The sequence below is a fragment of the Amia ocellicauda genome, chromosome 18 (genome assembly GCF_036373705.1).
Source record: "Amia ocellicauda isolate fAmiCal2 chromosome 18, fAmiCal2.hap1, whole genome shotgun sequence".
NCBI lineage: Eukaryota > Metazoa > Chordata > Actinopteri > Amiiformes > Amiidae > Amia > Amia ocellicauda.
In genome coordinates this window covers 21,883,823-21,896,812 of record NC_089867.1, presented here as the reverse complement: position 1 = coordinate 21,896,812, position 12,990 = coordinate 21,883,823, and the positions used below count along the sequence as shown (strand labels likewise).

Below are 12,990 nucleotides of genomic sequence, written 5' to 3'. Positions count from 1 at the left end.
TAATAAAACAACAATGGGGTTTCTTAATACATGGTAGTCACGTTATTGTGTGGTATAAACCAAGTGTATTATTATTATTATTAGTAGTAGTAGTAGTTTTTAAACCAGTATAATGCTGCACCTGTTTGATGACGCATCCTTTTTTTCAGCACACTTTGTTTTTCGGGGTTTAGACGGTAATGTTTGCATGTTCAGACTAACCAGACTTGGAAATGTTACACGATTTGTATCCAGATGGTCTGTTCTGGGAATCAAATTGTGAGCTGAATAGCAACATGAATGCGCCGGGAAACCCGACACACTTGTTTTGTGTGCGTTTGAAAGGCCTGAATGGCCGGAGTGTGGGAAAGCCGGAGCCGCTCGGGCCCACAGCCTCGGGTTGCAGGGAGGCTGCTGTGGCATTGTGCGCCACGGCAGCTGGATTGGCCACTTTGAAACTGTGTTTACCCAACAGGGCTGCAACTGGCAGCAAGAGGTTTTCTGCATCCCGCGCAAATATTAAACCCATACCATCAACGACAATACACTATTGTCATACCGGCAGTGCTATTCTCGTAAAGATGACGGCCACGCACTTATACCGTGACGCTGGGAAATGCTGCAAAACAATCACAGGTGCAAATGAAGTCATATGCAGATCGTGACATCATTAGCCCGGCTTATGAAGTGTTTTGACAGTTTACAGCATGCGACCCCCTTGGCATGAATGGCAGAAGCTCCCGTCTCTCTCAATGCCGCCTTTTCTACACAGTGCTTTCCAGTCCTCGGTTTAAGGATTTCTGAGAGCCATCTTTCCTTTTTGTTTTAATGCTGTAGCTGTGTTTGAAACCTTCAATTTCCCCCGATTATATTCAATGGCAGTGGGGTGTGTATGTCTCAAATTGTGCATAGGAAATAAATGTTAAATGGATTCTATCAATTATCTTCATGATATTCAGTATTGAATATATTATCATTAATCATACTGCAGTTCGCGCCTTGTGTGAAGTAATACTATACTGCAACATCAGGGACTGCAGGTTAATTGACGTCGATTTTAATAATTGTACGAATTTCAAAGTTTTTATTCAGAATAATGTATTAAATATGCAGATCTGTCAGCAATTTCAATGGTGTGTATGTAAAAGTACTATATCTTAGTATTTCCGTTTTAACTATTAAAATGTAGGATTAAACTGTGGAAGGCTGGCGTGGTGACACACTAAGTAGGTATTAAATACCCATGTGGTTTTAATGGAGAAATATGAACCATGAGACATAACTGTGTGCGCCCTGTGAATTGGGCAACAACATTACATTAGGCTACTACCTTTTATTCTCTTGTTACATCCCACGATCCAGTATAGCACAATGTGAAGGTTTGTACATATTTAAGTTAATTTACAGAAGTGGATATTATACTATATTTTGGGCTTGTCATTGGTTGTGTAAACAGGTTGCAATGTATTCAAGAGGAGAGAAACGAAACCGAAACATTCATTCTGATTTTGAAAGCAATTTATTTTGCCTTGCTTTTTCTCAGGGCATCATTGAACGATACAATGGACATAAAAGGTTATCAATGTGATAAACAGCAAGTCGTACTTCTACATTTCATTCTTTACTAAAACATAAAGAGAAAAGCTTCCTGAATACAGAAGAAAAAAAAACACGTTGTTCTACTTCTAAATCTAACAGACTTAAAGTAAGAACAATTAATCATAAAGTCAATACAATACTCGTAGGAGTCACTAGGTACATTTTCCATTCAGGAAAATAAAAACAGCGCTTCAGATATAGAGCATAGTTTTACAATGTGTAAAATAAAGCCTTCACAGCAATGAAGTTAATTACAAACGTGCTGAAGTGTACTTAAACTGAACACTGGTTCATTAGTACGTTTTCACACGGTGGTATTCTGTGCAGAATATAAGGATTCAGGACAATTCTTGCCTACAAATGTCATATTTAAAAGGGAATTCATATTTCCTACTCTGGGAGGATTTTTTCATTAAGACTATCAAACGAAGCCAAATTATCCTCGGTTTTAAACGACCACTGTCCACACCGGTGCGCACACCACGGTCACCAGGGTCTCCACAGAGACTTGGCACTGCTGGGCACGGCGCGCTTGGGAGCGAGGATGTGGGCAGGGTGGGCAGCGGGAACCGCGGAGCTGGGGGGCTCCCTGCTGCTGGCCTGCTCGGCCTTGTGGAAGTGGTTCAGCACCTTGACCTGGGACTCCTTCAGAGGGTCGTGCACCGACAAGAAGCGCAGGGTCTCCTCCAGGCACTTGGAAAAGCCCTCCGCGTAGCCTTGCCTCGGAGTGGCGGTCTTGAAGAGCGCAGAGGGATGGAAGTTCTCCCTCAGGTAGCAGACTGCCATCTCCAGGATGTCAGCCTTCTCCAGCTTGGAGCTGGGCTGGCTCGCTTTGAATTCGGTTTCCAGCAGCTTCTTCAGCTGCTCAATGCTGTGGTTGATGCGGTCCCTGCGCATCTTCTCCACCACCGGTTTTCTCAACTGGAAGGGGAAAAAAAAGGAGAATATTCATTAGACGACTGTACGAATATGTGCCATAGAAAACCGTAAGTATATACAGAATGCATATCATATGCACACAGGATTCTGTACTTACTTTGATTTTGTCTTTTGAGCTGAGAGCCATGTTGCAAATGTTTACAGGCGCCATGCTGCCGCTGCTGTGGTTCAGCTGTGCCGCTCTCTGGCGAGTGATCTGCTCCGGGCATGAAGCGCTCTTCTATTTATCCAGCCCTGCGCCTGGGAGACAGTGTGGGTCTCTGCCTTACAGGGGTTTCCCACACTCGACAGCCAATCAGAGACCTTCCTGGGACAATAGAAAGGGCTTCAATTACTTCATGCTAAATTGACTGCATATTGCCTGGGGATAATAGCCGCCTTCCAGATGAACAGGTGGAGTGTGTGCGCTAATAGAGAGGAGAAGAATCGTGCGCAGGAGCTGGGAAAGAGCTGACCCCCGCAGGAACACAAACCTTCCCTCTTTTTCAATCACATTCCTAAATCACATGACGGGCCATTCAGTTCCAATGATAAAAGTGTGGACAAGGCGGGAAAAATGACAAAGTGAAACCTTTATATACGTGTGTATGTACCAGGTCCTCAAAGGACTATAAATGGATAATACCCTCAGATTAATTGGTGTGGATTAAAGAGGATTTTAGACATTCCTCTGCGAAATTCCCGCTCAAACGGTTCTCAGATAGATCAGGCTGTTTTTTTTTGTATATATAATATAGTACTGACAGATGTCCGATAGTTCATTTCTATAGCCTAAGCATTGTGGTTGTGGTTTGTATTGGGTTTTAAGTTGAAAATAAAGACAAGTTCAAAGCTCAAAGAACAACTTTAAAGCTTCCGAAATAAATGCTTTGAAATAGTCTGGTGTGAAAGTGCTATGCTAACTCCAATATGAATTTTGATCTACTCCATGTTAAGTTATTGTTCGGATGCCATACCAATATGCAGCAGTGTATTCTGTAAGTCAATGAGACTTCACCCAACACTTGGGATTTGCTGTAGCCTACTTTACAAATCAAAACTTGAAACTCGGCGTAAACATGCTTTTAATTAGCCGACGCTTTTGTTTGCTCATTTATAATACTATTAGTTTGAAATGCTTTAAGAAATACACGCTACTCTTTTCTGAGATACCCTTTACAGCGCAAAACAAGAACAAACAGGGTGACACTCAACAAAACAAGTGTATGTTGCTCTGAGTTGAAGTGATGGCACTTTTTAATTGATAACAGTTGGGCAACCTTGTATGAACATGATCCTTTTCCAGATGGCCCTTTGGGAATTGGATACTAAATCGAAGGGCATTGCTAATGGGGCTTAGACCACGGCACACTTCTATTGTTCTCGCATTGAATGTGGAGTGTGGGAAAGTTGGAGCAATCCGGGCTCCAAGATTCCTGTTTGAAGACGACATCAGTCCTACAAAAGAGCAGCTGGCCGCAGAGCGCGGGAAGCTGTCTAAGGAAGTGGTGACGGCTGTCATCAAAGGTGAATACCTACTAGAAAAGTCTTTCAAAACTTTTTTCTTACCCTCCCCCTCCAGCCCCCTCCCGTTATGTGAACCATTTCCAGAATTGATTCGGATTACTTGCTCCCATCTTCCAAAACAAACAAATGTTTCTTTGCATCTGAGTGTATAATCAGTGTTTTTAATTATGCACTAGCTTTGTCAAATCAGTGTTCATGGCATAGATTGTTTTTTGTTGCATTTTTAAATTGTAACCTATATACATCTCTCTTGTTGTAGCACAAAATTGTGTTGACAATTCAGCACAGCAGTGACGTCTTTCACTGAACATGACATCAGTTTTGTTTTGTTTATTTATTTGTTAAAAACTATTATATCTCAAGAGTTATCTTTTCAGGGGTTTCTCATCAACGGTCCAGAGTTTAAATCCGATCAGCTACTATTGAATATAAAACAATTAAATATGTCAATTGATCCCACCACTGCTGTATCTGAAATTTTATATGTGTGTATTTGGATATTTACATTTAAATTGCTTACATTATGAGCACAGTTTCACAACAATATATACAATAAAATCTGGACAGGCCATTGGTCCAACTGGACTGGATCTGAAATCCGCTAATCTAGACCTGCTTGTTCCTGCATTCCATCAGATCTCAATTCCCAGTTTGAGGGCGAGAGTTCAGGAACGTGCCTAACTATTACATATGGGAGGAAGCTTGTTTGGCTATATGCTTGAGCCGCCCATCGATTTCCAGTAGCTCTTGTGTTTAGTCTAGAAGTACGCAAGTGCTCTGATGTTTCTGACAGGGATGCTAAAAGTAAACAAAAAAGGAATGAAATCCCTAAAACCTGCACATGTTTATTTAATGTTGTGTAAGGTCACATGTCTGTCTTTACTGAATTGGTTTTGGTAATGGACAATATAGGTTACTTATGTAGAGTGTCACTGTGTTTAAAGAGAGATGGGTGGATAGAGATTTGTGACATTTCAGTGAAATAACTTGTGGAGAAGTTGAATACTTTCTGGAATGTTGGACATGTGTGTGAGTCCCAACCTGCACTGAGTTTCCCACACTTCCACCCCGAACACTGACTCCGAAGGGGACAATAGTTTGCAACGTTCTGCTAAATAGGCTTCCACTGTCCGCCCAGTGACAGCGGCTCCCATGCTGAGGGGCAGGTGGTGTGCATCACTTACAATACGAAGAGTCCGCGCAACTTTTCTGTAGGAGCTGGGAAAACACTGACCTCTTGCTAGATTAAAATCATCCCCTTGATGTGGGCGCTCAATTGCATTCCAGTCTCACATGATCCACCATTCACAGCAAAGTCATGAAAGCAAGTCTAGGCGGGAAAAGGGGCCAGTATCGGATGTCTGCTGCCTTCTTTGAAACTGTCTTTAGAAAGCTGTGACTTAATAATAGGTGGTTTGGCTTTTGTGCTCGTTGTTTGTGAGGCTGCAGATGTATTTCTACTCTGACCACTTGAATATAATTTCTTAATAAATTAATATTAAGTAAATGACTTTTAGAATGACTTCAGTGTTCAAGGCTACACAAGTTCTTAACTGGGAACACAAGCAGAAGGCATTAGAAGGGAAGCAAAGTTATTACATCATACACTTTTCTATTTAGGCCAATCTATGTGTGAAATAAGTCATGAACTATATGTATATCTTTTTCTATACATCTCCACCCATATAACATATTAATTGATTGGTTTACTTGCTTGCTCTGCTGTGATTCTTGTAGGTCGATCGGTACAGCTAAAGCCAAAGTTAATCGTCCATCCATCCGTCCCCCCACAATCTGTTGCGCACACACATTTTGGGGTTATTTGAGCCACCTTTCTTTTAAGGTGTGCAACAAATAAATATAAGTTTGGCTAACACGACTGATGCCCAGATGGTCTATTGAAAATACGACACAATAAAAAAAGTCAGTCTATCAGCATTGGGGCGTGCCAGAGCAGCACACTTGTTTTGTGTCCCGGTCTCAGGCTGCGCTGAATGGGAGGGAAGTGTGGGAAAGAGGAACAAGCCTGAGCTCTCACATTCCTCTTTGAAGAGCGGCTTCTGTTTAACACAAGCGCGGCAGCTGCGCCTGCTACCTTGCAACTGTTTAAAAGGAGGCTAATTATGAGGACTTTTTTTGTCTTGGTGAAGTAAGATGGGATGCTTGCATTAGAATGACTTCATACCTCGGCTGTGTCCGTTTCCTTTTATATAGATACGAATAGTAGAATTAGAGAACAGGCTCCCAGTTAACACTGCTGGAGTCTGACCGAGGAATCCACACCTTTGTTTTAAATCAGGCAAGGTCAAGTACAAGACTTCCAACGGATATTGCTCTTCAGAGTGCGACAAGTAGGCTAAAAAGATTCAAAGTGTTTCTTGGGAAACTTTGAGTCCATTGAGAAAGTGATATGAAACTTTTCTGCTCTCATATACATGTGTACAGCCCATTTACCTTTATAAGGATAGCTCTAAAAACAATATTGCTTTTGTGAGGGCTGATGATCTGGGTGGGACTTAAAATGCCATGGTGTGGGATTCAGCAAAATCTGTACAGGCTGAAGAAAACACTTTTTTTAACCTTCACCCTGTTTTTTCAACTCTGTGCTTCTCTGCCCCTCTGTGTTGTGCTGAAACACCACAACCACAATGACCTCTTCCTCACTGCAGCACGTCAGGCCCACCCAGTGCGTTGGCCCAGACCATCTCCCAGGCGCATGCTCAGCACGTCCTCCCGCTGCATACTAATCATTCAGATCATACATGGTTAAACTGATGTGGAATTTAGCACCACAGAAAAAACGATCCGTGTAATATAAACACAAGTTTGTGATAAAACGAGCAAATGGGAAAAGTAGGATTAAATCGGCGTTTCCAAATTTGCAGCAGCTTTACTGGTTAATAAACATAGTCAACAATACAGAAATGACTGGGACGGGTCTCCCTCTGCTGGTTGTGGATTGTATCGGAGGTTGTGTGCAGTGTAGCGAGTGTGGTTAGTTCTAGTAAGATATGCTACAGAGAGGGTATCATGCATTTGACAGTATGCATTTAATAGTGTATTTTAATAGGGAGGGGGTGACTTTTACAATTTTGGCATAAGTCACAATCCTAACAATAAGGTCAATGCTCTGTGGGAATCAAAGTAAACGTTGGGGCAGCGGTACCGTTTTCTTTTGTACGTCTTTAACTGTACTTGAACTGCTGTAGGTCTTGCTTTCATCCAGATGTAAATAGCGCAGCAGCAGAGCAGGTGATGAGAGAGCGGCGCTGCGCCAACACGCACACACGCAGGCGGAGGAGCGCCGGTGCTGCAGCGCTGCGGGGACGGTCATGAAGAGGCTCTGTTATGCAGAGGTCAGCGCTATTGACTTCAGGACGTGTGAGCGGGAGCCCGGACGGCTTTCCCACACTGTCCGCCCATTCACTGCTCACTTTTCTCAGCGGGGCAGAACAATAGAAGTGTGCCGTCAGTGAGGGAGCTGGATAATTGCGTTTAATTGACATTCCCAGCGAGAACGTGTGTGTGTGTGTGTGTGTCTGTGTCTGTGTGTGTGTGAGTGTGTCTGTGTCTCTGTGTGTGTGGGTGTGTGTGTGTGTGGGTGTGTGTCTGTGTCTGTGTCTGTGTCTGTGTCTGTGCCTGTGTCTGTGAGTGTGTGTGTGTGTGTGTGTGTGTCTGTGTCTCTGTGTGTGTGTGTGTGTGTCTGTGTCTCTGTGTGTGTGTGTGTGTGTGTGTGTGTACACGTTAATCAGACTGAGAATTTGTGCATTCTGCATTTGTTCTGTGATGTCTATAGTTTGATGGCAGTTTTTTATTGTATAGGGTCCCACGTGGGTATATTTAAAATAAAATGTTTTCAAACAATATATCTGTGTTTTTCATTATAATGTAACTGTTTTCAGTATTTTGCAAAAATACCCTGCTTATTGTTTATTTAACATTGATACGTATACAATAGATCTATTTATTTATGGTTTGTTGACTTTGAATGAATAAATAATAATAATAATAATATACACATAAATAGATCCCAGCTGGATAATATGTGACTGCAGATAGTTTCCCATTTCCACCAGGTGAAACTCACACTCTTATCTCAGTGGTTTTAATGGCCCAGGTGAAGGACTACAGCTCTGTAAATAGACTCTTCATCCTCAGAGCGCCAGCCTGGTTGTAGCATCGTTCCCAGGTAAGAGACTCCCACGGGCGGCTCAGTCTGTTTATCTGCAGATGACTCTGATAACCCGAGGGACGCTCTTTTTCTGGAATAGCAGGCAGTCGGTTGACCATGAAACAAATGATGTTTCTCCTATTGTCGTCAATTGCCCCCAGAGTGTGGGAAACCTAATGCAGCCAGGGACTCAGGACATTGTAATGCAAATCCCCGGCTATAAATGCTAGAGGAGATCCCTCTGTGGAGCCAGAACCAGCTCCTCATTCTCAGAGACTCGCACTCCCCTGGAGAAATACGAATGGCACCCTGCTCTTTCAACTGTGCTGTCCCCAGCCTCAAGCTCTCTGCTAAGGAAACAAAGTGAGTATGGTGACTGCTGAAAGAATATAGGATCGCATTTTATAAAGATGATTTTGTTTATGGTGTTTACATTGAGAATGTCTCTTGTTACAGTTATGTAAAGGAGAAGGAATTCCAGGCACACGATCCCGACTCTAAACTGGAGAAAGCTGACAAGCTGGAGATGACCCAGGCAGTGGTCACTACACTGAGGGTCACTCCCAGTGCTGGCAGTAGACGCTGCGGTTCCTCTGTCTCTGCCCCCCATGTAGAAGCCCAGCTCCAACTGCCCAACAGCTTCCATGGAGCCCTGAGACCCACAGAGGACAGCTGTCCTGCGTGTCCAATCAGATCCAAGCACCAGGCAACCATTTTGATGACCCTGGTAGAGACATTATAGTAAACCCTGAAACTACAGTCTCTCAAGGTGTAGGAAATGTATATTTCCATTCAATTTAATGCAATTTTATATCATATTGATATTTAAATGTTTTAATGTTATGCATGTGCATATATACAGCTCTGGAAATAACTTGGAGTGGTCTCTTTATTTTTTCCAGATCTGTATAATATGAAATATGGATTCAATATTACCTTCATATTGAAATGGTTATGAAGTTCACATTCCATATTTTGAGTACTGGAAGTGCTCTGTAGTGAATGTGTGCATTTGTCAATTTTTCTTCAATTAAGAGAATCTAAAATTGCATTTTTTTCTTTATTTGATTTACTTGATCTGTTGTGCTGCATATTTCTGTTTTAAATTCATATACTGTTTGTAACAGGGTGCCATGTAGGAGACTGGTCCTCTAAAATATATCATACCCCCCCCCCCCCCCCCCCCAATCATTAACACTGAGTTGATTGAATTTGATTTGAAATCACATCCTTCAATAAATATTTAACTCATGAAAACGGTCTCCTGTCCCTTTTTTCCTAATCTGAACATTACACGTTTAGTATTAAATACAATTTTAATTGTGTGGGAAATGGGTTTAAACCTGTCCCAGTTGTCTTTTTGTAATATGAACACTGTTATTGTAAACTCGAAAGAAATATATTTGAATAACAATATCACTTAACTGAAGGCACATGCACCTTTTTGTGTAAATTAAATGATTTTGTAATCTTTTTGTTCACACATAGTCATACGGGTATAAAATACTTGTTTTATTGTTTGCTATAAACATTGTATCTATTGCCTTCATTCATGTCTTTGTGTGTGTGCGTTTTATTTCCTGGATTACACCTTTGTCCGGTTCCCACACTCTTATCAGTGCCTTATCTCTCTCATCTTTTCATTGTTTTAACTGATATTGTGTACTTTTACTGCACTTAAACCTCAGACCCGACATTAGTATTGTAATCAACCCTTCAAAGACTTGTTTTTGACAAGGTCTTAAATACGCTTCTGAGCTTCTCTCTCTAGGTTTTAGGCTTTTATTGTTGTATTTATCGAAGTATATCTTGTATAAGAAGAGTAAAATTAAAACCAATAAGCTTTAGTCCTTGCAAGTAGAACATTTTATATATCTGGTATTGTTTACCAGGATTGATTGTGTTCAACATGTTTCCAGCCGTCCGTTTACTCCATTATAAGTAAATTAGTGATACTTTACCGTAACAGTGTGTGGACATTGTATGGCACATTAGAAACTGTACGTCTTCATTTTCATGATCCATTAAATGTGATTTTATATTTTTCGAGGTGAATTTCGGATTTGGATGTCAACAGCAGAGCAAACTATAGCACACCACACTGGATTGGCAAAACCACATTTTAAACTCAGTTGCCATATCCAATGCTTTCTGTTTTTTTTTTTTTAAGTACACCTGCCTAATATTAAACACTTCATCTTATTTTTTAATTTGGACACTGGACTGTAATCCGACCGTAAAGCCTTTTCCTCTGGCTATTCTGATTTTATTAGGAAATTGACTACAAACATAATCCAGAGAACTGAGAAATGTTATTTTTATTCTTGTTATCATGCTTTTTGTTTTTAAATATTGGTTAGGATGATTATTAAATCTTATGGAGTAGTAGTTAGTAGTAAGTCAAACGCAATGCTTGTTTTCCTGAGCAGTGACAACTACGTGAGTGTGGCAGCTCAACCCCTCGTGTCTTGAGGGCACACTTCACACGCATGCGCCCTCACTGTCACACGCTCCGCACACGCTCCGCACACGCTCCGCACACGCTCACACGCCGCGCCACCCAAGGACAAGGTAGATTGTGTTCTTCTTATCTTCTCTTTAAGACTGTAGTAATCTTACCAACACATTATGACACATTAGCCATTTTGTTTCTTTGTACTAGGTGTAATTACATTTAATTGGTAATCTTTTTAGTTTGTAATGGAATTATCAACTAATTTTTATGTTGAAGAGAAAACACATTTGGCAAGTCGCAACCCTGTAATAGTTCGTATCACATAGATTGATAAAATGTCAGAAGCAGAAAGAATGCATTACATTTTTGAATTTATTCGTATGATATGAAACATTATAAAGCAGTTTTACATGATTTAAAGCACGTCGTTTAAAACTGTGAATAACGTAAACTGACAGTATTACAAACAATATGTATCAGCTATCCTCGAACATGAGGGAAAAGGGGATAATCTCAACTCGCCTAAATCAAGCTAGAATAATAATTTACAATTTGCAGACATTGTCTTAATACAGTTCAAAGAAAAGCCTTTACAAAAGGCGATTTTAGTCAATAAAATATCAAGTTGCCATAGATTCTTCCTACTTCGTACCAACATACCTGTAGTCTAGATATTGTGATAACATGTTACTTTAAAATACTTATACATATGTATAGCCTATAAATATACATGATACATCATAATACATGTATACAAATATTGTATCGTATTACAGTGTGTTGGCAATTATTAAAGCCTATTTCGGAAAATACAAATGTCTCATCTTTCGCCTTATAAAGGGTAAAATTGCATACACATTGTGTAATAAAAATAAATAATGGAACCAATAAGTTCCTACGCAATCAGAGGACGCCTTGACTTCAAGCTCTCCTCTAGTTTAGTTGGATTGTCCTTCGTGGTGTATCAGTTCTTTCTACCAGGGTCTCCACAGGGTCACTCTGGACCTCGATGCCCCTGCTTTGGCGGAGCCCCGGGGCGGTGATGTCGGGAGCTGCTCGCTGGAGAGGCGGCTCTGGGGGGCTCTCTTCTGCAACCCGTAGAGAAGCTCCATGGCTCTCCGCTCGGCCGCTTGCTGGGGGGCGTGGAGGGACAGGTAGCGCAGGGTCTCCTGCAGACACTGGGAGAAGCCCTGCTCGTATCCCAGGGTGGCGCTGGACCCGGCCTGCTCCTTCAGGAAGCCCACGGTCATCTCCAGGATGTCCGCCTTCTCCAGCTTGGAGTTGGGCTGCTGCTGCTGAAACTGCTTCTGCAGGAGCGCCTTCAGGTGCTCGATGCTGCTGTTGATGCGGTCTCGGCGCATCTTTTCCACCACCGGCTTGCGTATCTGGAAAAGAAGGGGAGGACGCTGTTAGAGATGTGACCTGCGCACAGTCGAGTGCTAGATACCCAGTTCCCACGAAATAGCTCTTCAACAAAACGGTGCATGGGACAGATACTTACTTTGTTCTTTTCTTTGCTGGACAAGAGCATGTCAGTGTTTTCCCTGTGGCCAGTGAATGGAGCCATGGCTGGTCTTGCTATGTACTGAGTGTAGCTGTAAATGTGTCGATCCCAGAGTTCAGAGCTGATCTGAGGGTTATGGCACAGCCCGGCTGTATTTATACTGAGCCTCCGCATCTGACTGCGTGGAGCTCAAGCTGCTCCTGCTTTCCCACACTCCGCAGCCAATGGCGCGGCTCCTGGCGACAATAGACAACATCAGTTACTTCATGGTTTAGTGACTCGGGTGTCGCCGCAGGCAGGAGGGGGGTGAGGCGAGGGAGTGTGTCGGGTGTGCGGGGCTGCTGCTGGAAACCTGGGAAAGTCCCGCCTCTGAAGCCCAGACCTGCTGCCGGAGACGAAGATCAAACGGGTCCCACTGAAGGAAGTGCTGTTCGCATCAACACGTCAGGCACAAGCCCGGCCTTTCAAAGGCTCTCGCTGCGGTGATGTGGGGCGCTGTGTAGCGTCTTATGTATTAAGGAAAGCAATATGTAGGCCTATGAGACAATGTGTCACTTTGGTATGTGCAAATTAAAAGGACGACAACATGCACACCTTTTAAAAAAAAGTCTACCCACCTGTTACACATAACACTGACTTCAGAAGAGGTCGGAAATGCACATGAAGAATTACACCTGTACGTGTACGTTTGTTTTAATGTGTGTATGTAAATGAATTATTTTTTTTGCACTAAACAATCTTTTTGCAAAACGATGTTATTAAACTCATGCTGTACAGGTCTGTTTGGAGCTAATTAAATGCACTCTTCTAAAATATATTGGAAGAGCATGGCGCAAA

At 42.1% G+C, this 12,990-nt stretch overlaps 2 protein-coding genes across 2 annotated transcripts; both read right to left on the bottom strand.

The window, feature by feature from the left end:
* Window positions 1-1,479: 1,479 nt before the first annotated feature.
* Window positions 1,480-2,700, bottom strand: LOC136713792 (transcription factor HES-5-like). The gene is made up of 2 exons (XM_066691008.1): window positions 2,615-2,700; window positions 1,480-2,499 (listed from the first exon to the last, which is right to left on the bottom strand). The coding sequence occupies exons 1-2, from the start codon at window positions 2,666-2,668 to the stop codon at window positions 2,065-2,067; spliced, it is 489 nt and encodes a 162-aa protein (XP_066547105.1). The 5' UTR covers window positions 2,669-2,700; the 3' UTR covers window positions 1,480-2,064.
* An 8,303-nt stretch (window positions 2,701-11,003) lies between these two features.
* LOC136713794 (transcription factor HES-5-like) lies at window positions 11,004-12,301 on the bottom strand. The gene is made up of 2 exons (XM_066691010.1): window positions 12,151-12,301; window positions 11,004-12,034 (listed from the first exon to the last, which is right to left on the bottom strand). The coding sequence occupies exons 1-2, from the start codon at window positions 12,214-12,216 to the stop codon at window positions 11,624-11,626; spliced, it is 477 nt and encodes a 158-aa protein (XP_066547107.1). The 5' UTR covers window positions 12,217-12,301; the 3' UTR covers window positions 11,004-11,623.
* Between the last annotated feature and the right edge of the window lie 689 nt (window positions 12,302-12,990).

Excerpts from the sequence above, each read along its gene's own strand:
- LOC136713794 (XM_066691010.1), bottom strand. The coding sequence starts at position 12,216 with ATGGCTCCATTCACTGGCCACAGGGAAAACACTGACATGCTCTTGTCC. Across the intron at positions 12,035-12,150 it reads CCAGCAAAGAAAAGAACAAA|ATACGCAAGCCGGTGGTGGA; the intron begins GTAAGTATCTGT and ends CTTCTTTTCCAG.
- LOC136713792 (XM_066691008.1), bottom strand. The coding sequence starts at position 2,668 with ATGGCGCCTGTAAACATTTGCAACATGGCTCTCAGCTCAAAAGACAAA. Across the intron at positions 2,500-2,614 it reads GCTCAAAAGACAAAATCAAA|TTGAGAAAACCGGTGGTGGA; the intron begins GTAAGTACAGAA and ends TTCCCCTTCCAG.